General features: G+C 46.4%; 1 protein-coding gene and 1 long non-coding RNA gene across 9 annotated transcripts in view; one reads left to right on the forward strand and one right to left on the reverse strand.

Annotated features, from left to right (window-relative positions):
* The window catches only part of Zcchc17 (zinc finger, CCHC domain containing 17), a 44610-nt gene that overhangs the window by 1482 nt on the left and 16793 nt on the right, over positions 1-26335 (reverse strand). For 6 of the 8 annotated variants that reach the window (NM_001355398.1, NM_001355399.1, NM_153160.5 and 3 more), the window contains 4 exons: positions 21620-21720; positions 20214-20305; positions 12710-12810; positions 10329-10474 (listed from right to left, as the gene is read on the reverse strand). In NM_001355398.1, the coding sequence (NP_001342327.1) occupies positions 10329-10474; positions 12710-12810; positions 20214-20305; positions 21620-21700 (420 nt within the window). In that variant the 5' untranslated portion in view covers positions 21701-21720. The remainder of the gene's footprint in view (positions 1-10328; positions 10475-12709; positions 12811-20213; positions 20306-21619; positions 21721-26335) is intronic. The other 2 variants (NR_149717.1, NR_149716.1) reach the window with 1 other exon arrangement.
* Gm35074 lies at positions 1265-18007 on the forward strand. Its single transcript, XR_003955117.1, has 3 exons — positions 1265-1534; positions 14970-14999; positions 16317-18007. It is a non-coding gene; the product is annotated as a predicted gene, 35074 (long non-coding RNA).

A 26335-nucleotide genomic window follows, 5' to 3' on the forward strand; every position in this document is an offset into this window, starting at 1 on the left:
ACAGCAGGTGATCAGCAGGCGACTACCGCTGTGTGTGGTGCAGGCCCGCAATTGCAGCGGTGGGAAAGTGGGGACAAGGACATGAAGAGTTGAAGGTCAGGCAGGACTGCACAAGCCCTTGCAAAAAGAAACCCGGGCAAAGTGGTGCAAGCCCGAAACCCCAGTGCTCCAGAGGCAGATCTGGGAGGGCGCACACTGTGAGTTCCAGCCCAGCCAGACTAAAAACGGCAGTAAAATCCCAAATGAGAGGGACCACTAAGACACGCAACACTCGTAGACTTTTATCCTATTTGAACCACAGTGAAAGTGTGCTGATGTATAAAACACAGACAGATGGACAGACAGACAGACAGACAGAGACACACACACACACACACACACACACTCATACCCTCACTTGTGCACAGTTAATGCCCTAGGACTCCCTGAGGCTGGAGTTAGTTGTGTGTGGTTGTGAGACACCCAATGTGGGTCCCAGGAACTGAACTCTGTGAACTTGAGTAACACTTTCCAGCCCAGTGGTTTGTTGTTTTAAAACAAGCATCTCGTCTTTGTCATTTGTCTGTTTTTGAGACAGGGTTTCTCTGTATAGCCCTGGCTGTCATGGAACTCACTCTGTAGACCAGGCTGGCCTGGAATTGAGAGATCTGCCTGACTCAGCAGGGGTTAGGGTGTGTGTCACCACTGTCGGGCTACTAGCTGGGCATGGTAGACCTCAGTGAGTTCTTGGCCAGCCTGGTCTATATAGTTCCAAGATAACCAGGGCTATGGAAAGAGACCCTGTCTCAAAACAAGTAAGTTTAGGTCAATCTTTTTAATGTTCAGAACATCAGGAAAAACAAGTATTTTGGGGGGAAGGAGTTTTTGAAGCAGGGTCTCATGTAGCCTAGGTTTCTCCTTGAACTCCTGATCCCCCTGCCTCAGCTTCCCCAGTGCTAGAACTGCATGAGTGCACCACCATGTCGGCTATTTGCATTCTTTGGAAGAAATATGTATGCCTCTACTGTAATTGTTATAATTTATGTGTGCGCATGTGCACTGCACTCCATAGCCCACAACTGGCAGTTAGAGGACAACTTTCAAGAGTCGCTTCTCTTCCACCTAGGGATCCAACTCAGGCCTCAACGTGGCAGCTGCGCTCACGTGCTGAGCAACACCACTGGCCCCTCTGCTATAATTTTCAATAAAAAATATCTTCATAAGCAAGCTTACTCGACAGAGCATGGCTTGGGGGGTCCAGAACCCTGGAGGGGTGAGGCACCGCCACAGAGGTTGGGGACAGTCCTGATCCCCTGGTGGCTGCCAGAATGTAGACTCTAGCCCCACTGTGATTCAAACTTGACCTTACAGTGGCCCCACTGATGTGCTGGCGATGGAACAATGGTCTCTCTTGCCCCAAAGGGCACTAAGGATCATGAGCTGCACATGGCATGAAGGAGCTTCAGGAGGGAGCATGGTCATGTGACCTTCCCTCACCCTCAAAGAAAGGGCAGGGGCTGTGAGAAGGAGCAGCATGTGCCAGAAAGTTGCAAAGGTAAACAAACATTTCGCATCACTCTTTTTTTTTCCCACAAGGGGGGGAATCCTAAAGTTAGATACACAACCACACAACCATGTCACCAGAGCTAACAGCATAAACCCACAGAGTTGGCAGGCTGGCTCCTAGGCTCCTGTGGGGCAACCTGGGGAGTTCTTCACACTGGATAAGCTGCCTCAGCAGAGTTCCTAAGAGGAGAGGGAGGGAGGGAGGGAGAGCGGAGAAGTGAGGCTCTTACCCCTGCAGGCTTTGTAGCCAGCGTCCTGCAAGCCTGTTTGCCTGGGCAGAACAGGACAGGGAGCCAGGTGTCAGGCAGACCTAGGCCTGAGCTCTACTTACTGTTCTGCAGCCTGGCCAGTCATCTCACCTCACTGAGGACTAGCCCTTCAAATGGAAAACAGATAAGAATAGCAGCCACACCACAAGCTGTGATGATTCAGTGAAACAGTATCCATGATGTGGAGAAGTTAGAAGCGCGGTCCCAGATCACAGAGGCAGGGTTGAACCCTGCATGTGGATGGTGGGACGGATGTATCTCCTGAGAGCACTGTCCGTCCTCCGTGAAGGTGACGGGGAGCCTCATAGTATGGTGGTCAGAACCGCAATCTTAGAATAAGACAGTTAAATTCCAGGTCTGTCACCTGACTCACCCTGTCGCTGGGACAGGAGACTTATTTAACAGTGTTGACTTTGAAGGAAGCTCTAAGGGTAAGCTCTAAGCCTGACACATTACAGGCACTAAGCAATACCTAACAGCCCCCCTCACTCCCAGTGCTGGGAACTGAGTCCACAACTTCATGCACACCAGGCAGGTGTTCTACCATAGACTTACTCAGTTCAGCAACTCCTAGGTCTAGCTTTTCAAATGGTCTCCTCACAGTCTCAGCAAATAAGTAGAGCCAACAAGTTAAAGATTTCTTCAAAAAAGTAGAGAGTTAAAAAAAAAAATGCCTTCCAGACCTGCGTTCCCAAGTTCTAGCAACTGTGGCTAGGGGGTACATCCATGTGACTGAAAGGTGATAAATCCATGATTTGGTTTCAATTTGGCAGCTTATCACTGATGCTGTGGGCTTGAGAGCCTGGTGAGGCTCTGTCCCTTCTTAGGCAGGGCAGTCCTGGGAAGGTAAATGAGCTGACAGCCCAACCCTCGGACAGAGGCAAACAAGAAGCACATGGCTTCTCTACCTTGTGTGAGAGTATCCCACAGGGCTTAGCTCTGCTTTTGTTTTTTCAAACAGTCTCACTATTTGCCCTGGCTAGCCTGGCACTCAAGATGTAGCTCAGGCTAGCCTCACACTTGAAGCCAGCCCCGCAGTTCCGCTGTGATTACTGGTGCACCCTCTAATGGCCAGTTCTTAGATCTCACTTCCTCCATCTATCAGCCAAGATGGGCACTCCCCATCCAGCCTCACACGCCCCGCCCCTACTAACTTACCTTCAGGTCATCTCTGGGACGCCAAGTGAATTGATACACGGATGACGTCTACATTTCTGTCTTTTACTTTAGCTTCTCCCCTGAACCCTAATGTGAATCAAATGTCTATCCCACAGTCTCCTTAGGGTGTGTAACAGGCACCTCAACTCCTTGCCCATCCCTTCTCACAGACTCAACCTCGTCCACGTCTCCTTCTCATCTTCATAGACAGCAACTCAAACTAACACCTCTCCCCAAGACAGGGTTCTTTCTCTGTGCAGCCCTGGCTGTCCTGGAATTCACTCTGGTAGAACAGGCTGGCCTCGAGTTCAGAGATTCGCCTGCTTCTGCCTCTTGGACACTAGGATCAAAGGTGTGTGCCACTCCCACCCGGCTCAAACTAAGATCTTGACAGCTTCTCTAGTGTCTCTCACCTTGGATCTTTCAGTTACAGTCCAATTTTGATGCCGTCGTTAGCAGTTCCCTCCCCTGCCATCCATCCAATCTCTCAGCAGACCCTGTCAGCTCTGCCTGCAAACCCACGCATCCTCTCTCACCCTTTCTACTGTGGTCACGCCAGCACGCTCCAGGTGCATTCACCTGGATTAAGTGTCTGTCACCAGGCCTGCAGATTCTGGCCTTACTTTCTCACTCGCACGTTTCCACACAGCAGCCAGAACAATTATCTTAAAAGGGAAGGCAGAGGCAGATGGATCTTTGTGAGTTTGAGGCCGGGCTGGTCTACACAGCAAGTTCTGGGTCAGCCAGTACTAGGCAGTGAGACTGTCAGATCATCACTGCACTGCTGAAAAGCTCTACTTGAGTGGAAAATGAAGGTCTTACAACTAGCAGCCAGGCCCTCTGTGGTCTCCAGGCCTCCTCGTCTGCCACTCACCCTATGCTACCTACACTGCCTCCGCATCTCCTGAAGTGTGCCAGCTCAGGCCCAGCACCCAGCTACTGCAGTGATGCAGATAATATTTTTATCCAAATAATAAGCCCCCCACTTTTTTTTTTTTTTTTTTTTGGCTTTTCGAGACAGGGTTTCTCTGTGGAGCCCTGGCTGTCCTAGAACTCTGTAGACCAGGCTGGCCTCGAACTCAGAAATCCGTCTGCCTCTGCCTCCCAAGTGCTGGAATTAAAGGCATGCGCCACCACTGCCTGGCTAATAATACTCTTTTTAAGACAAGGCCTTGCTATGCAGCCCAGATAGGCCTTGACCTTGACTCCCCCAGCCTCTCGTGCTGGGATTACAGGAGAGCACTCACTATTACACTGGCTTCAGATGACGGTCTCTAAGAGTAGCACCCTATGTGCAATGGCAATAAAGGGCTGGGCTGTGGCTCAGTGGCAGAGCACTGGCCTAGCATGCGCAAGGTGCTGGGTCCAATGCCACAAAACAACTCCCGAGCTCTTTCTCCGTGGCGTTTGCACTGCTTGGTCTATGAACATCACAGCGTGTTTGTTTACATCTCTTCCACTAACTCACAATGCAGAGATAGGGACTCTGGCCACTTTCTTCATTCTGTCCCTCAATGACTGGAACAGAGGGACACACAACAGAAGCTCCATCAGTGCACGGGGCTCAAGTACAGTGTGTGTGTGGAACAGAGGTACACACAACAGAAGCTCCATCAGTGCACGGGGCTCAAGTACAGTGTGTGTGTGGAACAGAGGGACACACAACAGAAGCTCCATCAGTGCACGGGGCTCAAGTACAGTGTGTGTGTGGAACAGAGGGACACACAACAGAAGCTCCATCAGTGCACGGGGCTCAAGTACAGTGTGTGTGTGGAACAGAGGTACACACAACAGAAGCTCCATCAGTGCACGGGGCTCAAGTACAGTGTGTGTGTGGAGGGAAGGGTGGGAGATGCTGCCATACCACAAAAGTGGATGTAGCGTACCTAGGTGTGATCTCAGCATCCGGTAGACGGAGACAGGAAGACCAGGCGTGTAAGGTCATCCATCCCCCACTACACATCCCCCACTACCCTCTCAGAAGTAGGAGAGGGTGGGGAGAGGCAGGAGGATGGCTCAGCAAGATAAGCACTTGCTGTACAAACCTTGTGACCCATGTTCAGTCCCTCAGAACCCAGAGAAGAGTGCAAAGAGAGAGCTGGCCTTATGAAGCTGTGCTCTGACCTCTGACACAGGTTGTGGCACGAGCACGCCATCACACACACCATAATACACTGAAATAATGAATATAGTTTTTTTAAAGCTGAGGCACTGAGGCTTCTGAACAGACTTTGCAGGGCATCTTCTGTCTCACAGGCTTTGTATTAGAACGCAGAAGGCAGACTTGAGAAGAAATGGTTCTTCTCAAGGTTAAATGGCTTCCACCAGTGACTTTCCGGCTACAGTCCTGAGCAGGCCTACACTTTGAAGGTCATGAGAGCCGGTGGCCTCTCTCCTTTCTTACTGTGCATACCTGGGCTGGTTATCTTTCTCCTTAAGCAATTGGCTGAGTGAATGATGTGACCTTACTTCATGTGAGACGCCTGCTACACACAGTCACTCCGGTTCCCATCCCTGTTGGCAGTGTGGATGGAATGACCTTCAGATCTGTACATGTTCAGTTCTGTACGTGGCCCCAGAACTATGAGTACTGGAGTAATGTCCAAGCCCACACACGGACTCCCAAAGTCCATTTCTTATGGAAAGGAAAGCCCATCCCTAAGGGAACCCAAGGTTTGGTGGGGCAGCGGTAGTGGTGCTCAGGTGAGGCAGGAGGACAGTAAATTCAAGCCAGCCTGGGATACCCCGTCTCCAAGAGGAGAAAGGGGAAAGGGAAAAGGAGATTTAGAGAGTACAGGAACAGATAAAAGGACCCACGGAACCTGGGAGACCTGAGCCTGATTTATATGATGCATAGAAATAAGTCTACATGCAACCTAGAAGATAAAGCCTCTGGGCGGGCTCAGGGTAAAGGGGCTTGGCTTGCTTCCAGCCCTGACGACCTGCACGACGGGAAGAGAACAGTCATCTCTAAGTTAGTGTCCTTGGACCTCCACAAGAGCAAGGCGATGTCATTCCTCTCCAACAAAATGAATAAATAATTCATTTTTAAATAAACTGGCTAAGCCATTTCTTTAATCTCAGCACTCAGGAGGCAGAGGCAGGTAGAGCTCTGTCTGGCCAACCACAGTTATAAAGTGAAACCCTGTCTCATAAAACAAAAAACATAACACACAAACAAAAACGGGCTGGAGGTGATCTTACTGTCTTGTTACATCAAATGTCTGACACTGTCCTGGACACATGCGAGGCAGGAGCACTGTCATTTTAAAATGTTTAAAATATGCCCTCCTCCAGGCACAGCTACAAAGCAACAGCACGCAGGAGGCCAGTCACAGGATCACCAATCCAAGGCTAGCCTGGGATGCAAGCAGTCACACACTGTCTCAGCAAAGAAGAAAAAGGAAGAGAAGGAAGAAGGAGGGGGAGGAGGAAGAGGAGGAGAAGGAGGAAAAGGAAGAAGAGGAGGAGGAGGGGATAGCCCTGGGAACTGAATGTGAGACAGAGAATAAGATAAAGCTATTATAGCGTCTCTCTTTAGGGGCAGAAACAGGAAGTATGGTATGTGTGTGTTTGGTCAGAGAGTTCATAAAAGAGATTATGTGGGGGCTGGAGACATAGCTCTCTGGTTAAGCAACTCTAGTAGAGGACCCAGGTTCAATTCCCACCATCCACATAGCAGCTCACAACAAACTCCCCATTCTGGTGTCTGCTGGCATCAGGTGTACACACAGTGCACAGACATGCATGCAGGCAAAACACCCACAAACATTAAATAATAACAAAAAACTCCAAGGGACTGGAGAGTATGGCAGCGTGTTTAAGAGTGTAGGAGTTGGGTGTTGTGGTGAAGAACCTCCAGAGGTGGAGGCAGGAGGGTCAGTTGAAGGTCAGCCTGAACTACATAAGGAGTCTGAGCTCAGTCTGAGCCGCATGAGACCATGTCTCCTAAAACTGAGATTCAATTAGGGACTAACGTGTCATCACTTTCTATTCTGAGGGGCTGGCATCACCTCAGAGGGAACACTGCCAAAGATCACAACAATCCCACTCTGCAAATCAAAGAACCGCAGTTAGTTTAAACTTACACAGCCAGCTACAAGTTCCCAAGGACTTCAAACAAGGCTTGAAAGACTCAATCCGAAGTCTGAAGTGCTAGGGAGAGCCCAGGTTAGGGACATGCAGAGAATACACAAGCCAATGATTTCCATGCTCCTTGGCTAATTCTTCTAATGGTATAATGGACCCTTTCCCTTACCTACACAATGACAACAACCCTCCATTCACGAGGGTGCCCCTGAGCAAAAAGAGAGTTTGCAAGCCTGACACAAAATGACCACTTAACAAATTTTCAAAAAGGTGAGTGCGGGGGCTCACCTGCAATCCAGCACTCAGCAGGCTGAGGCCAGAGGGCTGTTGAAAGTTAAAAGCCAGCTGGGGGCTGCAGCGTGAAAGTCAATCTTAAAAAAGAAAACACCAAAAAAGCTGGGTGTGGAGGTGCACACCTGTGATCCCAGCACTCAGGAGGCTGAGGTGAACCTCTGGGGAGTTTGAGGACAGCCTAGTCTACAAATACAGAGTTCCAAGGCTAGACCAGGACTACACAGTGAGAGGCCCTGTTCTCCCCTACCCTTCAAACAGCAACCACAATAGAACAGAACAGAACAAAACAAAACTCAATAACCAATCACAGAAATATCCTGCAAGTTAAGGAACAACTATCGGCTGACTTTCCCTTCTTCTCTGCATAGAACATTTACATCGCAGTTTCTGTCTGTACCACAACACAATCTGCTTATGAATCGCTATGTTCTAAGCAGTGAAAGGAGACAACTCCAGGAGACAGCAGTGCCTGTGCACTAACAGGAGCAGGCAAGGGTGTTTTGGTAAAAATTGAAGACAACGCTATCTAGAATCTTAAAAGCCCTTATTTAATTTATTTAGCGTGAGTGTGAGTAGCCTATGTGTGTTTATGTGCACCACAAGCATCAAACCCTCTGGAACTAGAGTTCAGAATGGTTGTGAGCCACCATGTGGGTGCTGGGAATCAAACCCAGGTCCTCTGCAAGAGCACCAAGTGCCCTTAACTACAGAGCCAGCTCTCCAACCCCAAGTGCCCTAAAGTTTTCAATATCTTTTTTGTTATTGTTTTCTTGAGTTTGTTTCTTCTCATTCTTCCTTTGAGACAGGGTCATTCTATGTATTCTAGACAGGCCCTGGCTAGCCTCCAACTCACAGATCCACCACCACTTACCCACCCCCTCCCCCCCCAAAAAAAAAAAACAGAGACTCAGTCTGCATCCTCAAAATGCTTGGAACTCACTCTGCAGCCTACGCTGCCCTGACCTCTTGGCAATCCACCGACCTCTGTCTCCTGAGTGCTGAGATGACAGGTGTGAGCAATCAGCCTGGCTCCCTTGATGCTGTAATCTTTTTAAAGATATTCTTTTTTTTTTTTTCAATTATGTTTACTGTATCTATGTATGTCTGTGATGCAGGGCACCGAGGCCAGAGGTATCAGACTTCTCTGGAGTGAGAGTTACAGGTGCCTGTAGCTGACACATGACATGGGAGCTGGAAACTGAACATGGGTGCACTAGACAGCCAGCTCTTACCCAGTGAGTCATCTCTCAGACCTCTCCCCTCTTTGGAGAAGAGTAATTTATTTTCATTTTACATGTATGGGTGTTTGGCTTGCACAGAAGCATGCTCACCACATGCATGCAGTGCCCCTGGAGGCCAGAAGAGGGTCTCAGATCTCCTGGAGTCACCTGGAGTTACAGGTGGTTGTGAACCACCATTGGGTACTGGCAACAGAAGCCACGCCCTCTGCAGGAGCAGCCAGTGCTCTTAATTACTGAGCCTCAACTCACTGAGCTTAACCCAGGAACATACACAAAGAAAGGTAAGGAGGTATACAGCCTAGAGCTGAAGTTGAAAGTTGACAGTCTAAGTATCTAATAGCAATGAATTAAATTAATGATTATACCTAAGCGCAGAGGTGCACTTGGAAGGAGGATCTAGAGTTTAAGGGCATCCTTGGCTATATAACAAGTTTGAGGCCAGTCTGAGCTACAAGAGAACCTGTCTCAAGAAATAACCCAATCAATCAATCAATCAATCAATCAATCAATGCTCACAGTCATAGCATAAAACTTTATGTGGCTCTTTTGTTTGCTTGTTTGTTTTGCTTTTTTAAAAAGATTTATTTATTTATTTTACATATGTGAGTATCCTGTAGCTGTCTTCAGACACACCAGAAAAGAGCACTGGATCCCACTATAGATGGTTGTGAGCCTCCATGTGGTTGCTGGGATTTGAACTCAGGACCTCTGGAAGAACAGTTAGTGCTCTTAACTGCTGAGCCATCAGCCCCTTTGTCTTGCTTTTTGAGACGGGATTTTTCTGTGTAGCCCTGGCTTTCCTGGAACTCACTCTGTAGATCAGGCTGGCCTGGAACTCTTGGGAATCTGCCATTACATGGCTTTTAACATCAAGCATTTTAAAAACACTTAAGAATACTTAACAAATTAGGGGCTGGAGAGATGATTTAGCAGTTAAGAGCACTGGCTGCTATTCCAAAGGTCCTGAGTTCAATTCCTAGCACCCACATGGTGACTCACAAATATCAATAGTAAGATATAATTCCCTCTTTTGGTGATCATGAAGAAAGAACACTCATATATATAAAATATAAAAATAAATAAATCTTAAAATAATAAGAAAAATGAAAAGGTAGAAACTAAACTATACCTACAATGACTATAATTTTATATTATATGTATATAATCATCTACTTATATTGTTGGCTAAAAAAAAGTTTAGAATATGCCCAAACTACCAATAAAACTCTCTCTGAGGCTGGACAGATGGCTCAGCGGTTAAGAGCACTGACTGTTCTTCCAGAGGTCTTGAATTCAATTCCCAGCAACCACATGGTGGCTCACAACCATCTGTAATGGGATCCAATGCCCTCTTCTGGTGTTTCTGAAGACAACTACAGTGTACTTACACATAAAAATAAATAAATCTAAAAAAACAAAACAAAACAAAAGAAAAACAACTGTCTCTGAAAAGATAAGGAGGGCTTGCTTTTTTTTTTCTTTTGGTTTTTTCGAGACAGGGTTTCTCTGTGTAGCCCTGGCTGTCCTGGAACTCACTTTATAGACCAGGTTGGCCTCGAACTCAGAAATCCACCTGCCTCTGCCTCCCGAGTGCTGGGCTTAAAGGCGTGCGCCACCACGCCCAGCTTGAGGGCTTGCTTTGTAAATTATTCTCTACTTCTAAATGCTTACAAGAAGCATTTGTATCTGAGGCCTACCAAACCGTGACCCATAGCAGCAAGGCAGCTCTTACCTTCTTTCTCTTCCTGGAAGAATTCTTCGTGGGATCAGGCTTCTCAAGTCCTTCTGCCTTTGCCTCCTCTTTTTCCTCTTCCTCTTCAGGGATCAGAGAATACTTGGTTCCACCTGGCTGCATGAAACAGTCCTTGGCAAAGTGGCCTGTGGGAAAGAACACACGGGTTAGAGAGGGAAGAAGCCACTCTCCTCGGCAGGTGGATGCTTCCTGGAGGCTCCCCACAGGGCCCTCCAAGTCAAAACATTACTGAGTTTATCTGGGGCGGTGTTTCTGCCACCTCAAGGTGGCAATGCTCACTCAACCAGAGCCAGGCGAGCAGCTGGTGCAGGAGCCGTGAGAGTCGCCGGTGCGGCCCTGGAAATGGCAGAAGGCACGAGCAAGCAGACTTATGCTGCCCTCCCTTAGCAATGGGGCTTATTAATTTTTAAAGATCTATTTTGGAACTCGGTCCTGACAATGAAAGGCTGCTCCAGAGAGCAGAATGCTTAACAGAGGGAACTGAACTGCAGGCCAAGGCCTAAAGGGAGAGAGCTGGCAATATGTGGTACTGACATCCAAGCCAACAGACAGAGACAGGCAGACACCCAGGGTGCCTGAGAAGTCGCAGGCTGTCAGGTCTGGCAAGGGCCACAGAGATCATGAACCCCAACCCCCTGCATCTGTATCTCAGGTCCTGAGACCTAGAGTTAAGTAGCTCAGGGCCACACGGCAGCAGAGCCAACACTCAGCTCAGGACAGATGTCTCCCTGCTTTGTGCTGCAAAGCCAACCAACCACCTTCAACTTGACCTTTGCTGACGGGGTCAAACTCTACTTGTTGTTATTCTCGCTGCTCTATGGAGCACCAGGTGGGTATGGATAAGGCGCTGGGCCTGTGGTATTACTGAGGGTCGCTTCTGTTTTTGAGGGTGAGGATTTAGGTTTTTTTAAACGCTCTATATATGCACACTTGGGGGTGGGGGGTATGTGCACATGCGTGCAGGGGCCCAAGGAGACCAGAAGAGGGCGTCCAATCCCCTGGAGCCACAAGAAGGTTCTAGATAGCTCATTTCAAGAGTAGGAAAGAAGTACACGAAGGAACTACAGAGCTAAGTGTAACGTGTTTTTATATTGAGCCCAGAAGTTAAATGAAGTCTGGAAAGAGAACACAGCACAATTTTCCAAATACCAGGGATGCTACCACACACAATCTCCTCCAGGGGACTCCTTCCCTCACATTCTCCTTCTCTCTCTTCACTAATAAAAGTAGAGGCTTATAAAACCCCACAAATTCAAGGCTGGAGAGGTGGCTCAGCAGTTGAGAGCACTGGCTACTCTTCCAGAGGACTCAGATTCTATTCCCAGCACCAACGTGGCAGCAGCTTACAACTGTCTGTAACTCCAGTTATAGGGGACCCGACATCCTCACACAGACATGCAGGCAGGTGAAGCAGCAATGCATGTAAAAACAACAACAACAACAACAAACCTCACAAATTCAACCAGGACACAGATCTGCTACCATCACTGCAGAAAGTGAACAAAGCGGCTCTGACTCGCTTCTCTCTCTGACCCCTTCTCCCTCTCTCCCCTCCCCACCCATACGTGTTCCTAGCTGGCCTCTTCTTTTTCTCCTCTCTCCCCTCTCTTCTCTGCCTCTATTCCCTTCTCAACTTCCCTTCCCATGCCCCCAAATAAACTCTATTCTATACTAAAAATAAATAAATAAGGGCTGGAGAGATGGCTCAGTGGTTAAGAGCACTGGCTGTTCTTCCAGAGGTCCTGAGTTCAATTCCCAGCAACCATATGGTGGCTGACAACATCTTTAATGGGTTCTGATGCCCACTTCTGGTGTGTCTGAAGACAGCTAGAATATAATCATATAAATAAAATAAAGTAAATAAATCTTTATAAAAAATAAGTAAAAGTGAACAAAGCATGACGGGTAGAATCTCGGGACAGGAGGTGACAAATTGAGGTCACTCTGTAATTGAGAAGACAGCAATCTCTCTCATTATAGCTCCAATAAGGGAAGCCAGGTTGAAAAGCTTTTAATATTTGAGTAAGACTAAAAGAACCCTAAGGAAATAGAGCCAAAAGCAAGTGACAGTCCTCTATCTCTATTACGAAATGGGCACTCTGTTAGGAATTTGGAACCTAATTCTGAGCTAAAAATGAAGAAGAAAGAAAGGGTCTAACTTGGATCCGTAAGGAACGCATTTCCGAGACACTTCATTTCTGCAGAACAGTAATCGTGCTAGGAGGTAAGTGTGACTCGGAGCACCGTGTGAGTGAGTGCAGCAGCAGCTGACTGAGAAACACACGGAGCTAAACTAACGGTCTCCCTCAGCCGGCAGAGCAACCTCAAGGAAAGGAGACAGAAATGGTGGCTTCCCCTACCTTTGCAGCCACACTTCTTGCAGGTCGTGTTCAGGACGGCCTCAAGGGTGATCTTCTGCCCAGTGTAATCCTGGAAGGACCGTCTGCGCCTCTCTTCTTGCCTGTAATTAAAGACATCCTGACCACTGGTGCTTTTCAGAGAAGTGGGCAGATATGTTACAGTGCACTGCTGCTTGCTGGTTTTGTTTTGGTTCTGAACAAGGAAAGGGGACGAAAGGAGACGTGGTGGGCGTGGTGAGCGAAACAATGGAGCAGCTCCTTTTTGTCTCATTTAGAGTGGGGCTTTGAACTAACAATTATGAGTGAGCCTAGGTTTCCTTTCAATAATATACAGGAAAGATACTTGAAAGTATAATTGCCAGGCAGTGGTGGTGCACATCTTTAATCCTAGCACTCAGGACGGAGAAGCAGTTGGATCTCTAAGTCCAAGGCCAGCCTGGTCTACAGAGTGAGTTCCAGGACAGCCAGGGCTACACAGAGAAACCCTGTCTCCAGAAAGAGAGAGAGAGAGAAAGAAAGACACACAGAGAGAATAATTACTCACCATGGGAAAACACTCTAAGCTCTTGTAAGTTCATTCATGGATTTAAAAAGCTTTTGCAGGCTTTCTACAAGTCAAGGCCGAGTTCCTTAGGAAACCTTGGTCTTGAGGTTTTCAGTTACTTTCTCCACTCCTTTTCCAGCCCCCTTCTTATTTTCCTAACACCAATAGCCAATTCTACTTTTCATAGGTGAGTGCCTCCCCTTAGATCCACTCTGCAACACCCAACCTCCTTCACTCCCTCCACAATGCACTCGCTACCCAGAGGTCCCGAGTCTCCCTCTTCCAAGTCTCTTCCCGGAGCTCCTGGGCCACAGGTACCTTTTGTTTACTCCTATCAGACTTTTAATGAGCATTAGCTCCTACAAAAAAGACACACTTACAGTAAGTGCACAGTGCACCTAGTTTCTTTCTAGTCTGAACTTTCCCTTTTAACCAACACAGGGACTGAGTCACAGTTCTTAGTCAGGCCTATTCTCAGAGTGTTCGCCATTCTAGCTTCTAAAAGCACAAATTCACTTTTCTTTTTACAGTAGCTGGCAGTACATCAGTTATACGGTACACCCCTATAATCCCATGACTGGGGAGGTTAGGGAAGAGTTTCACAAGGTCAAGACCAGCCTGAGCAATTTGGCAGGGAAATGTCTTAAAAATCAAAATACTAAAGTACCTGGGGTATTATGTTAACTTGGTGTTAAGAATATATGTCTAGTATACAAAAATCCCTGGTTTCAACTTTTAGTACCAAAAGGTATACATACACACATACACAGACAGAGTGGATATTTCCTGTATAATTCTGTTGTTTGTGAAACTCACCCGCATCGTTGTCTATAGTTGTGAGTCATTTATTCTCATTGGTATATGGTATTATTTTACTGTTGTCAAAGACAGGCTAACTTTGACCTCACAGAGATCCATCTGCCTCTGGGGGAACTGAAGGCATTATGTCACAATGTCAGAGAAAAATATGGTTTACTAAACATTTTTAAATGTAGCTAGTGTGACTACAGAATTATTGTCCCACCCCATCTACCCCATCCATGAACTGCTGGAGTGCATGAAGGGGCCGATCCTACAGATCCAGCACTACAGTATCTCCATGACACGGCAGCAACAGGATATCCAAGAGGAGTCCCAGGGAGGATCCAGTATTGATGGTGTAGCAGAAGGCAGAGGAGTCAGACCAATGAGTCGTTGAACATTTTCAAGCAAAGAAATGTTGACAAGGGGTTTTCTGTGGGACACTGTGACACACTACAGCTTCCAGAACAAGGTTTTGGTTTGTTTGTTTGTTTCCTTTCTCTTGAGGGGGAGGTTGCAGGAGTGGAGGTGGGTACAAGGGGTGGGGGGGCCAGTGGGACTGGTGTGCATGATGTGAAGCTCACAAAGAATCAATACAAAGTAAAATAAAACAAAACAAAACAAAGAACTAAATTCTGCGGGGCTAGAAAGGTGGCACAGAGGATAAGAGCACTCGCTGTTCTTCCAGAGGACTGAGGTTCGATTCCCAACGCCTAAATTGCTTATAGCCATCTGTAACTTTAATTCCAGGGGATAGGACATCCTCTACTAGACGCTGAGGGCACCACAATACAAGTGGTGCACAGACATATATGCAGACAAAACACCTATACCAATTAAAAAAAAAAAAAAAAGACGAGACAAAAAAACCCAAAAAGGTATTGAATCTCACTTGTTTCTACTTCTGAAACACAGGGGCTTGAGCTGGGACTTCCTCCATGCAAGGTAAGTGCTATGCTGGAGCTCCATCCCAGCCCCCTTTCCATGCTAGGCCCATGCTACACCCGAGCTTCACCCAAGCCCTCTCTTTACTTTTTATTTTGAGACAAGACGCTCACCAAGCTGCCTGGGCAGTAACCAGGGCTGCAGGGCTGCACCATCAAACCTGGTTCTGAAATTCTACTTAATTTCATTAATTTACATTTAAATAGCCCCATGTTATTCGTAGCTACCCAAGTGGACATTGCAGACAAGCATATAATGTAAGTTCTGAAAATGTCTGCACAGATGTCTGGCTTTTGCTCTGGAAGAATCTAAGTGCACAAAAGTCAATTTTCTGGTATGAGTTATAGAAATAGGCTCTTTCAAAACATACTGAAGTCTGAGTAAGAAAAACCAAGACAGGCATCTGAGCAGCCAGGTCTTCAGGTGTCCTTGTTTGAAGAGCAGAGCTTTAAGGGGTCTGATGTGTTCAAACACATCCTTCTTATAATCAACTCCAGTCCTCTGGGATTCTAACACAGTACACGCTCAATCAGACCTCCTACGTCACAGGTGTCACGAGGCCAGGTCACTTTCCATTCCCCCTGCCACTGTGCTAGTCAGCAGTATCAAAGCTCACCCAAGTAACGGCTTCCTCGAGGGTTGCCACGTCTCTCTGTTTCTTCATCCAATCCACCCAGGGCACAGATCAATCAACTAACTAGTAAGTGGTGCGCCCCAGCGTTAGTACTAGTGACAGGAGCAAATGAACAAGAGCATGTGTGTCCAGGATGCACAAGGCCTGAGGTTCAGTCCCCAGCACCACAATAAAACAAAAGACTGCGACCCACCCCACCCCATTTCTTCTTTACTCCCAGGAGCTTATAACCTAGGAGAAGGAGACACCCAAGCCATGTAAGTGGCTTCACGGTGAGTTTTAAGAGCTGTCAATTATACCTGTCTAGAAACTACCTTTAACCCCTTTCCACACAAAGAGACACCTATTAGATTAGATGATGCTGGAAGGTAAGTGCAGGACAGCACTAGGAACGCAGAGCAGGCACATCTCTGTGAGTCCTAGGCCAGCCTGGGGTACACAGTGAGTCTGAGGCCAGCCAGGCTGCAAAGAGAGAACCTGCCTCAAGAAACAAACAAACAAACAGCAGCAGCAGCAACAACAACAAAAAGGGACAAAAGAAAGGGAGGGAAGACAGGTAGACCTTGATAGAAAACGAGAGGCTAGCCCACTGGTAGCAGCTGGAAACCAGGCTGTTGAACATAAGAAAGAGATACTGAGTGCCAGAAGAAACAGCTGTAATTGATCATCTCTCCCACTCCCAGGACCCCAACTGCTATGGCTTCTCTACCTGTGCCTTTCCTAAAGTCATCACGGCTGTAACACCATCCCTTCTCCTGCTTTCTGAAAATACCATATCCATTCCTCAGGACCTAGCTCAAATGTCGCCTTCTCTCTGGACATGGGAACCTGAAATGAACTCCCCATCAGCTACACTGTCCCTGCTGCCTTGTCATGTTCGATAGAAGGACAAGAACCAATGCTGTGCTGAAAGGAATGTGACATCAGGTACTACAGGGGACGAGGAGGGTAAGACAGACCGCCGTGCTCACGAGCCACACACCGTCTTCAGGCTCAGTACCGGGAAAGCAAAGAGGCACTCAAACTAAAAACCACAAGTAGCTACACTGTGTTCATGACAGTAAAGCCATTTAGATGACTACTCGCTAATAAGACATTTCTTAAACTACTGTCGCTTTTTATTTTATTACATTTATTATGTGTGTGCACACATGCACTTGTACCATGGTACATGTGTAGAGGGCAGTTTGTAGGAGTCAGTTTTTCCTTCTACTAGGTGGGTATCTGGAGGCCTTTACCTACTGAGCCATCTCCTGGGCCCTCATTCTGTCATATTTAAGATATGTAGCATTACTTTTGTTTTATAGGGGGAAAAAAAACCTGAGGTTCACCACGACTAAGAATCTGCTCAAAGCAGGCTCTGCACCTTGCCTGGGCAGCAGGCTAGAGATGGCCCTGGTGGCTGGGGTTTTGGGTGAGCCAGCCCTGAGAGCAGGAGACCTGCAGGGCTGACCATCTCAGATGCCTCTCAGACCCAGATCCAGAGCTTTGGATTGGCCCACCCCCACATCTATCCCATCGATGAACTGGAGTATACGAAGGACCCAGGTTTATAGATTCACAACTACACGATCTCCACGACACAGGGCAAAACCAGGATGTCCAGGAGTCCCAGTAAGGATCCAGCATTGATAGAGTAGCAGAAGCCAGAGGCCTCTGCAAGCAAAGAAGTGTGGACAAAAGGGTATACTGTAGAACACACTGACACACTATAGTTACCATGAGACATTTTTTTCCTCTGTTGGGGGAGAGGTTGCAAGGGACGGGTCTGAGGGGTGAAAGGAGAGGGAAATGAGTGGAATGGATTGGGGGACATGATGTGAAAATCACAAAGAACCAAAGAAAAGTTGAAAAAAAAATCTGCTCAAAGCCAGGTGGTGGTTGTACTGGCTAGTTTTGTGTCAACTTGACACAGGCTGGAGTTATCACAGAGAAATGAGCTTCAGTTGGGGAAATGCCTCCATGAGATCCAGCTGTAAGGCATTTTCTCAATTAGTGATCAAGGGGGGAGTATATTTCTTATAAAATACCTTATGGGTATTTTATAAGAAAGCAGGCTGAGCAAGCCAGGGGAAGCAAGCCAGTAAAGAACATCCCTCCATGGCCTCTGCATCAGCTCCTGCTTCCTGACTTGCTTGAGTTCCAGTCCTGACTTCCTTGGTGATGAACAGCAGTGTGGAAGTGTAAGCCAAATAAACCCTTTCCTCCCCAACTTGCTTCTTGATCATGATGTTTGTGCAGGAATAGAAACACTGACTAAGACAGTGGTTTAAGTCTTTAATCCCAGTACTTGGGAGGCAGAGGCAGGGGAATTTCTGAATTCAAAGTCAGTCTGCTCTATAAATCGAGTTCCAGGACAGCCAGGGCTACACAGAGACACAGAGATACACTATCTCAAAATCCCAAAAAAAAAAAAAAAAAAAAAAAAAAAAAGAAAGAAAGAAAGAAAGGAAGGAAGGAAGAAAGAAAGAAAGAAAAAAGAAAGAAAGAATGAAAGAAAAGAAAACAAACCCTGCTCAGGCTCAGGGCTTGTACTAGAAACAGTCTCTATATAGAGACACGGCCTGCAAACAGAAAGTCTTTCCTTCTTATCCTTGTTTCTTTTTATAAAACTTGTTTTATAGTTTAGCATTATAAGGTTAGCTTTGAGAAATCCACAGGTTTTTGGTGAGTCTGCAGAGCTTGGGGTTCTGTGGAGAGAAGGTAGTTTTATGACAATATGATCAGTCGGTGCCAGGCTTTAGCGTTTCTACGTTGAGTTATAAAAGATTACCACCACAACTGAAGTGCTCTACAAATACATCAATATTTAGCAACTAAACTACAAAACTATGAATGGCTAAGTCACACGCAGTGGCACGCAGGACACGTGCTTTAACACCTGGTCCTATATGTAAGTGTCTGACCTGCATAATTTGCTACACAATCATGGTTACTTATCTCCAGCCACAAACTAGGAATTGGAAGCGACACAGAAGACCGGCCTTACCGTACAGGTTACTGTGAGGCCCGCCTGCCTTATGTCTGGTACATAGATCTTTTCAGTCAACACTACCTCCCTACTTCAGATAAAATTCCTTCATAGCTGAAGCAATTTTTCTCAGAATGAGAAATATGAGGGCTTCAATTTTTCTTTTGCAATAAAGATCTCATTCAAATTATATTCATTATCTTTTGTGGTTGTGTTCCAGAGCCAGGATCTCACTATGTAGCTCAGGCCAGCCTTTAATTACATATTCTCTTGCCTTAGTCTACCAAAAGCTGGGATTACAGGAATGTGCTGCCACATCTGGTTTATTTATTAATCAATAATGTCACTGTCAGACAGGAAGAACATGTTTAATATCAAAATCAACAAATAATAACATAGTCAACTTAAAGATAAGTGTGTGATTTAGTTGACTTGCTTGAAGCACTAGAAACAGTTACTAAGCCTCTCGAGGGCCGTGAGGAAATGTACAGCTTGATAGGACTGGGTCTCTCCTTCCACCTCTGCAGGGGTTGCAGGGACTGAACTCAGATCACAGCAAAGGCCTTTCCCCAGTGAGGGCTCTCAGAGACTAAGCAAATTCTGGCTAGAAAGTCAATAAAGGGTCAGACACACTGATCTCAACACCTGGGAGGCAGAGTCACGTGGATCGCTTGAGTTAAAAAGTCCATCCTGGTCGACAGAGTAAGTTTCACAACAGCCAGTGCATATGTTGAGAGACCCTTTCTTAATAATAGTAACAACAACAACAACAACAACAATACTAACAACAATAATAGCAACAACAACAATAACAAATCAATAAAGGGAATATGGTAACAGCAATTCTCCTGGAATTGAAACATTTCTTCCTGGGGTACATATAGAGAGACACTTTCAAAAAACACATATCCTCCCCCATGAGACAAAACAAAAGAATTTGCCATACAAGTCTTCTGAGCTGAGGTCTATCCCTGAAACCTGAATGGTAGCAGGAAAAGAACTGTTCCCACATATGCACCCCGCAATAAAGAAATGGATGCTTTTTAATTTTTTCTTAAAAATAAAATTCAATACAGGATTTGAGTCAGATAGCAAACTTCCTGAATCTCCAGACCCCACCCTTAGATCAAGAGACAACCTTCCATTCTGAAGTGGAAGGTGCCGTGTTCACAGATGTAGGAGCCTTTTCCTCAGAGCCAATGCAGAAAGGAGCGTCTCAGGAGAGGCCATGGCAGCACCTCAGGAGCTGCTGGCAGACAGGGTGGGGACAGGACGAGAGGAGAAAGAACAAAGCTGCTGAGAGGATTCCTGTGGGGTCCTTTCATCTTCAGCTCCACACAGCTGCATGGGGCTGCATGGGGTGTGCACCCCTGACATCCAGCATGCAGGAGTCTAAGGTAAGAGCACTGAGATTTGAGGCCATGCAGACTACACACCGAGGCCCTGCCTCGAAACACTCAAAAAGCATGGGTCCACCTATAAAAAAGCAAAGGTCACCTACGCTGCGACACTCAGTCACACCACCGCCACCAACAGCAGCAGCCCAACCTACTCTAGTTTACTGCCATCTGTATGTGTGGGATTTGAGCTCTGCAAACCCTTTACCTACTCAATGACAACGTTGTTGGGATCGAGGTCTTTCCCAGTTCCTTGGTTGACAACTTTCATGGAGAGGGACACTTTTATTCTATCATTTTTCATCTGAAAAAGACAAAAAAAGAGTCACCAAAACCCGTGTGTGTGTGTGTGTGTGTGTGTGTGTGTGTGTGTGTGTGTGTGTGTGTGTGTGTGTAGGGGAGTGTTCATGTCAGTGCACGTGTGTACAGAAGCCAAAAGTCAACCTGATTCATTCCTCTGGAACCTCTACGTTGTTCTTTGAGACCTGGAGCCCCATTCAGCCAAGGACCGGCAAGTCCCTGGAGTCCCCTATCTGCACGTCCTGAGCACTGGGATCACAAGAGTACATCACCACACCTAGCTTTCCACTCAGGTGCTAGTGTAAGCGAACTCAGTCAGGCCTTCGTGCTTGCATGGCAAGCATATACCAGCTGAGCTATGTTCCCAAGCCCCTTGAATACCTGACCACTGATCTGTGACACCTCAGAGCCCAATCTGTAAACACCAGAGCAAAGACTAACCTCCAAATGACTAAGTACTAAGCTAAGAACACGGGTGTGTGTGTGTGGGGGGGGGGTGTACAAGAAGTAAAAAGGGCAGACGTAACGGCTGAAGAGGTACAGGAAATGGTCTTCATCCATTCCTATCTTGGAGGGGCCAGTGAAATGGCTCAGTGGGTGAAGGTGCCTGCTGTCAAGCCTAACATCGTGAGTTCAATTCCCAGAATTCACATGGTGCAGGGAGAGAGGAGACTGCAGCAAGCTGTCCTCTGATCTCCACACACACTGTGGCCTGCATGAGTGGACAGGCAGACAGTAGACATACACACACTCTCCTGCCTCAGCCTCCTGGATGCTAAAGTAACAGAAGTATGACACCACATTCAGCTCTGGCTCCGTCTTACAGCTACAGAACCTAACACGTGGAAGCACTCAACAGTTTTCAGATTCCTACTAGTGTCCCTGGCTTTCTGCCTGCCATTCCCTCGTAGCCCACGGAAGGCATGCACCCCCATGCCCGAGCTGCCCATCTACTCTAGGAGAAATGGCTGCAAGTTGTGTGTCTTTTTCCTTCCGGCCTAAGATGAAGTACACGTGACAAGTGCTCTCTGAAGCTAAGCTAAAGAGTAAATCTCCATCTCTGGCTCTTTTCTATCTAAGCCTCAGGAGGAGAGTCCCATGAACACACACTCCCCCACTACACTTCTGCACTTCATGTTCTTTCTCCCAGGCCCGCAGGACAGACAACCAGAAGATTCAAACTCAAGACAGATGACTGGGACAAGATTTAAAAATAAGGACGTCAGCCATCACGAACGTTTACACACCGTTATGAACTCCAATGAAAGCCCAGCATTTTATAAGCCTTTCAACCACGCGAAGGGGCAGGACACTTTACCTCTCGGCCAATCAGCTTCACCCACACTTTGTCTCCAACATCTACTATCTCAGAAGGCTTATCCACTCGACAGGACGACATGTGAGTTCGATGGACCAGACCTGAGGTGAGAAAGAAAAACACACATTTGTACTCCAAATGCACAGGTAGGAAAGGCAGGCTATAACAGGGAATTTTTAAACTTCTAATGAACATTTTATATAGATTAAAACTACAAACTAAAACAATTTAAGATCAGCCTTTAACCCAGTCAACCAACCAACCCTGCTTAAATTTTACTTTACTTTATGTGCATGGGTGTTTTGCCTGCGTAGATGTCTGTACATCATGTGTGGCTACCACCCAAAGAGGCCAGAAGAGACCTTCTGGGACCGGAGTTACAGACAGCTGTGAGCTGTCACAGGGTGCTGGGAATCCAATCTTGGTCCTCTGAAAGCATAGCGAGTGTTCTGAACCACTGAGCTGTCTCTCCAGTGCCAGTCAACGTTGGTTCAATAACTGCTCAGATAGAGAAGAGCTCAGCAGTGGAACTGCTTTGTATGACCAGGCTGGGGATTCCATTCCTAGCACCAAGAGATAGGAGGAAAACTAAAAATATGTAACACAATGACAGCAACCACATGAAGACTGAGCTGAGTTCTGTTTTCTATGGTACCAGGGATTGAAACGGAGCCCCCTATATGCTAGGTGTCCATCCTGCGACTGAGTTTACACCTCCAGTTCCTCAAAAGATTTCTAACTATGTGTATAGTGTCTATATGCCAGGAGTGTCTGTGTGTGTGTGTCTTTATGTGCAGGTGCCTGCAGAGGCCAGGGGAGACATCAGAGCCCCAGGAGCTGGAGTTACAGGCCGTGGTGAGCAGCCAACATGGGTGCTGGGAACCAAACTCTGGTCCCCTGCAAGAGCACCAATTGCGCTTAACTGCTGAGCCGTCTTCCCAGCCCCACTCCCACAGTGTAGATAGAAATACAAGTTGGTAAATCCTTTCAAAGCAAGGGCTTCCTTCTGTAGTGCTGATCCTTTATTCTTCAGACCTGACACACGCCAGTCACATGCTTCCACCCCTGACCAAGGCCTTCAGACCTTTGCTAGAAAAATCTCTGGAATTGTTCCCAAAGAAAAAACATCAATAGAGGCAAAGCACCCAGGAGCAAAAACACTGTAGGTATTACTATCTATGAATGTTAAAAATGAAGAACTGTAGCCTCTTGCTGCTGCTAGTGATGCTGGTGGTGACGGTGGCAGCAGCCCACGCCTTTTATCCCAGAACCTAGGAGGCAGAGGAAAGGGGATTCTCTGAGTTCCAGGAGAGCCAGGACTACACAGAGAAGCCCTGTCTGGAAAACAAAATCAAAAACAAAATTAAGAATTGGGGTTGGAGAAATGGCTCAGCAGTTAAGAGCACTTATTTCCGGGACTGGAGAGATGGTTCAGTGGTTGAGAGCACTGGCTGCCCTTCCAGACCCCGGTTCAATTGCCAGCACCCACATGGCAGCTCACAATTGTCTCTAGCTTCAGTTCCAAGGGATCCAACATCCTCATACAGACATATACGCAAAACACATTCTGTGCATTCATGCAATGCACAGAAAATATAATTTAAAAAAAAAAAAAAAGAGCACTTGCTCTTGCAAAGGCAGGTTTGAGTCCCAGCACCACATGACGGCTCACAACCATCTCTAACTCCAGTCCCTAGGGGAGCCATGCTTTCTTCTGACTTCTGAAGGCACCAGATATGCACATGTTCCCCATATATGCAGGCAAAATACTCATTTGCATAAAATAATACAGTAAGTAAATTTAAGAAAGAATTGTATACAGCGGCTCATACTTGTTAGTCCAGTACTCAAAAAACTAAGACAGGAGGATCACACCTGTGAGACCACCCTGGTCTCCATAGTGAATTCAAGGCAGTCTGGGTTACAGACTGAACCCAGTTTCAAAACAAAAAGAACAGCAGAATTCCAAATCCACTTTAATAACTAATAATTGGAGAACATCTTGACAAACGATGGTAAATCAGTCAAATGGAAAAGGAAGCAACCATTTAAATTAGTTACAGAAAATAATTACAGTTGATGTTAAGTGAAAAAAATAGAAAAAGTACTTTTTTAAAAAAAGGTTCTCACTACATATGTAACCTTGGCTACAGATCTCAACTACAGGTCTGTGCCACATACCCTGGCATAGTACTATTTTCTTCTTCTTTTTTTTTTTTAAGATTTATTTCTTTATTATATGTAAGTACACTGTAGTTGTCTTCAGACACACCAGATGAGGGCGTCAGATCTCGTCACGGATGGTTGTGAGCCACCATGTGGTTGCTGGGATTTGAACTTGGGACCTTTGGAAGAGTAGTCAGTGCTCTTAACTGCTGAGCCATCTCACCAGCCCCATAGTACTATTTTCAACATTAAACTGGCAACAATGTTTAGAAAAACAATAACCAATATTGGTGAAAACAGAAAAATAAGAAACATTATTAAGTTAGAATTAACTTTTAGAAGTTACGTATCAATAACTATCAAAAATGAGAAGTCTGGGAAGGAAAGCAGCACAGGCATTTAACATGTATGTCTTCTGCAGCACCACAAAATAAATTTTAAATGTTAAATAGTTTTAACTTTGGCTGGGCATAGAGATACACAGCTCTTGGGAGGTGGGGGCAAGTGGATCTCTGTGGGTTCAAGGTCTACGTAGTGAGTTCCAGGTCAGCCTAGGTTACAGAGAGAGAGAGAGGTGTCTTAAAACACAAATCACACTGGGCAGTGGCACACTTAGGAGGCAGAGGCAGGCTGGTGAGATGGCTCAGTGGGTAAGAGCACCCGACTGCTCTTCCGAAGGTCAAGAGTTCAAATCCCAGCAACCACATGGTGGCTCACAACCATCCGTAACAAGATCTGATTCTCTCTTCTGGAGTGTCTGAGGACAGCTACAGTGTACTTACATATAATAAATAAATAAATAAATCTTAAAAAAAAAAAAAAAAAAACATGGCCAAAGGAGGCAGAGGCAGGCAGAGCTCTGAGTTCAAAGCCAGCCTGGTCTACAGATGGAGTTCCAGGACAGCCAGGGCTACAGAGTAAGACCCTGTCTCGAAAAACCAAAGCAACAACAACAACAAAACCCCCACAAAGCACAAAAACAACAATCTACATGCTCTTAACAACCAAGCCATCTCTCCGGCCCCTTAAATAATTTTAGAATGCCCCTTTCCTGCTGTTGAAGGTGAATTACTTTAGAGAACAACCTTCTTTCTATATTCCAAGGTAATTCCCTGCTGCGGGCCCAAGACAGTCTAGTCAACCAAGGAACTCCATCCTCCTGACCATAGCAATTGGCTGGTTGGGTAGAGATACAAACCACTAACTACAAAATGCTGTAAATATGCAGCCTGACCAGTAGGTGGCAGGAGTCTGCCAGGAAAAAGTAAACACAGATCAAGAGTCTGAGCTAAATCATCTGTAATCCAAGCAGGCGGGAGAGGTCAGAGCTCGAGGCTATGAATGGAGATCCCTTCTTTAAAGGCAAAACAAAACATAAATACCTGATACATCTGATACTAGCCGAGGAAGAAACTAGAAGTCCTTGGCTTGCAATATCAGCCAAAAACACGGGTCTGCCCCTTTGCACCAGTCCTGGCTGTCAGTCTCATTATAACTACACCTAGGAATCCTGCCCAAGAAAATAATCAGGCTGGATTGTGCTGTGCACCCAGCTGACCGTTAACCATGCAGACTCATCTACTTGCCTTAGTTGCTTGAGTAGCTGGGGCTACAGATGCAGGCTGCCATGCTGGCACAATGCATCATGACAGGAGAATCTAGAAGCAAACTAACACCCAACACAAGCACGGCAACTGCATTAATCCCAGGCTGGTGCCAGAAGAGCCAGCCAAACATGCCAGCGACTTATCTTATAGTGAAAATGTGTACAGTACTGTGAATATACAGCATTTCCCATGGCAAAATAAAGTACAATACAAAGTTACATAGTGTGACGACAAATGCTTAAAAGTGCATCTTTAAAATGTTAAGGAATTACTCGAAAAATGCTAACAACAGATATAGTATCTGTGCTGGCTAGTTTTCTGTCAACTTAACACCAGCTAGTCATTTGAGAAGAGGGAACCTTAACATGAAAATGTCCCCAACACACTGACATATGGATCCAGCCAGGTGGTCCTGGATGCTGTAAGAGAGAAGGCTGAGAGAGCCACAAGGAGCAAGCCAGCAAGCAGCACTCCTCCATGGCCTCTGCTTCAGTTCCTGCTACCAAGTTCCTGCCTTGAGTTCCCTCAGTGACAGAATGTGACCTGAGAGATGTAGGCTGAATAAACCCTTTCCTGGCAGGCACATGCACTTGAGAGAAAGAGGCACATGGATCTTAAGAGTCCCAGGCCAACCTAGACTACAGACTGAGTTTCAGAAAGCCAGGGCTACACAGAGAAACACTGTCTCTAAAAATAAACAAACAAACAAACTCGAACCCCCCTTTCCTCCCTAAGAGCTTTTGCTTTGTTGAAAGCAATATTACAGACACTCTTTCACTTATTTTCAGTAAGTTAAGAGACTTCTTAGTTTTGTTTTTGAGACAGGTTCTCACTATATGAGCCACGCTGGCCTCAAACTTGTGAGGCCTGACTCAGACTCTAAGTGCACTTGTGGACAAGCACTCCCTCATCTGGCTGCTGAAGAGTCTCCTCCTAACAAACT

Source organism: Mus musculus, chromosome 4 (assembly GCF_000001635.26).
Source record: "Mus musculus strain C57BL/6J chromosome 4, GRCm38.p6 C57BL/6J".
NCBI classification, from domain to species: Eukaryota; Metazoa; Chordata; class Mammalia; order Rodentia; family Muridae; genus Mus; species Mus musculus.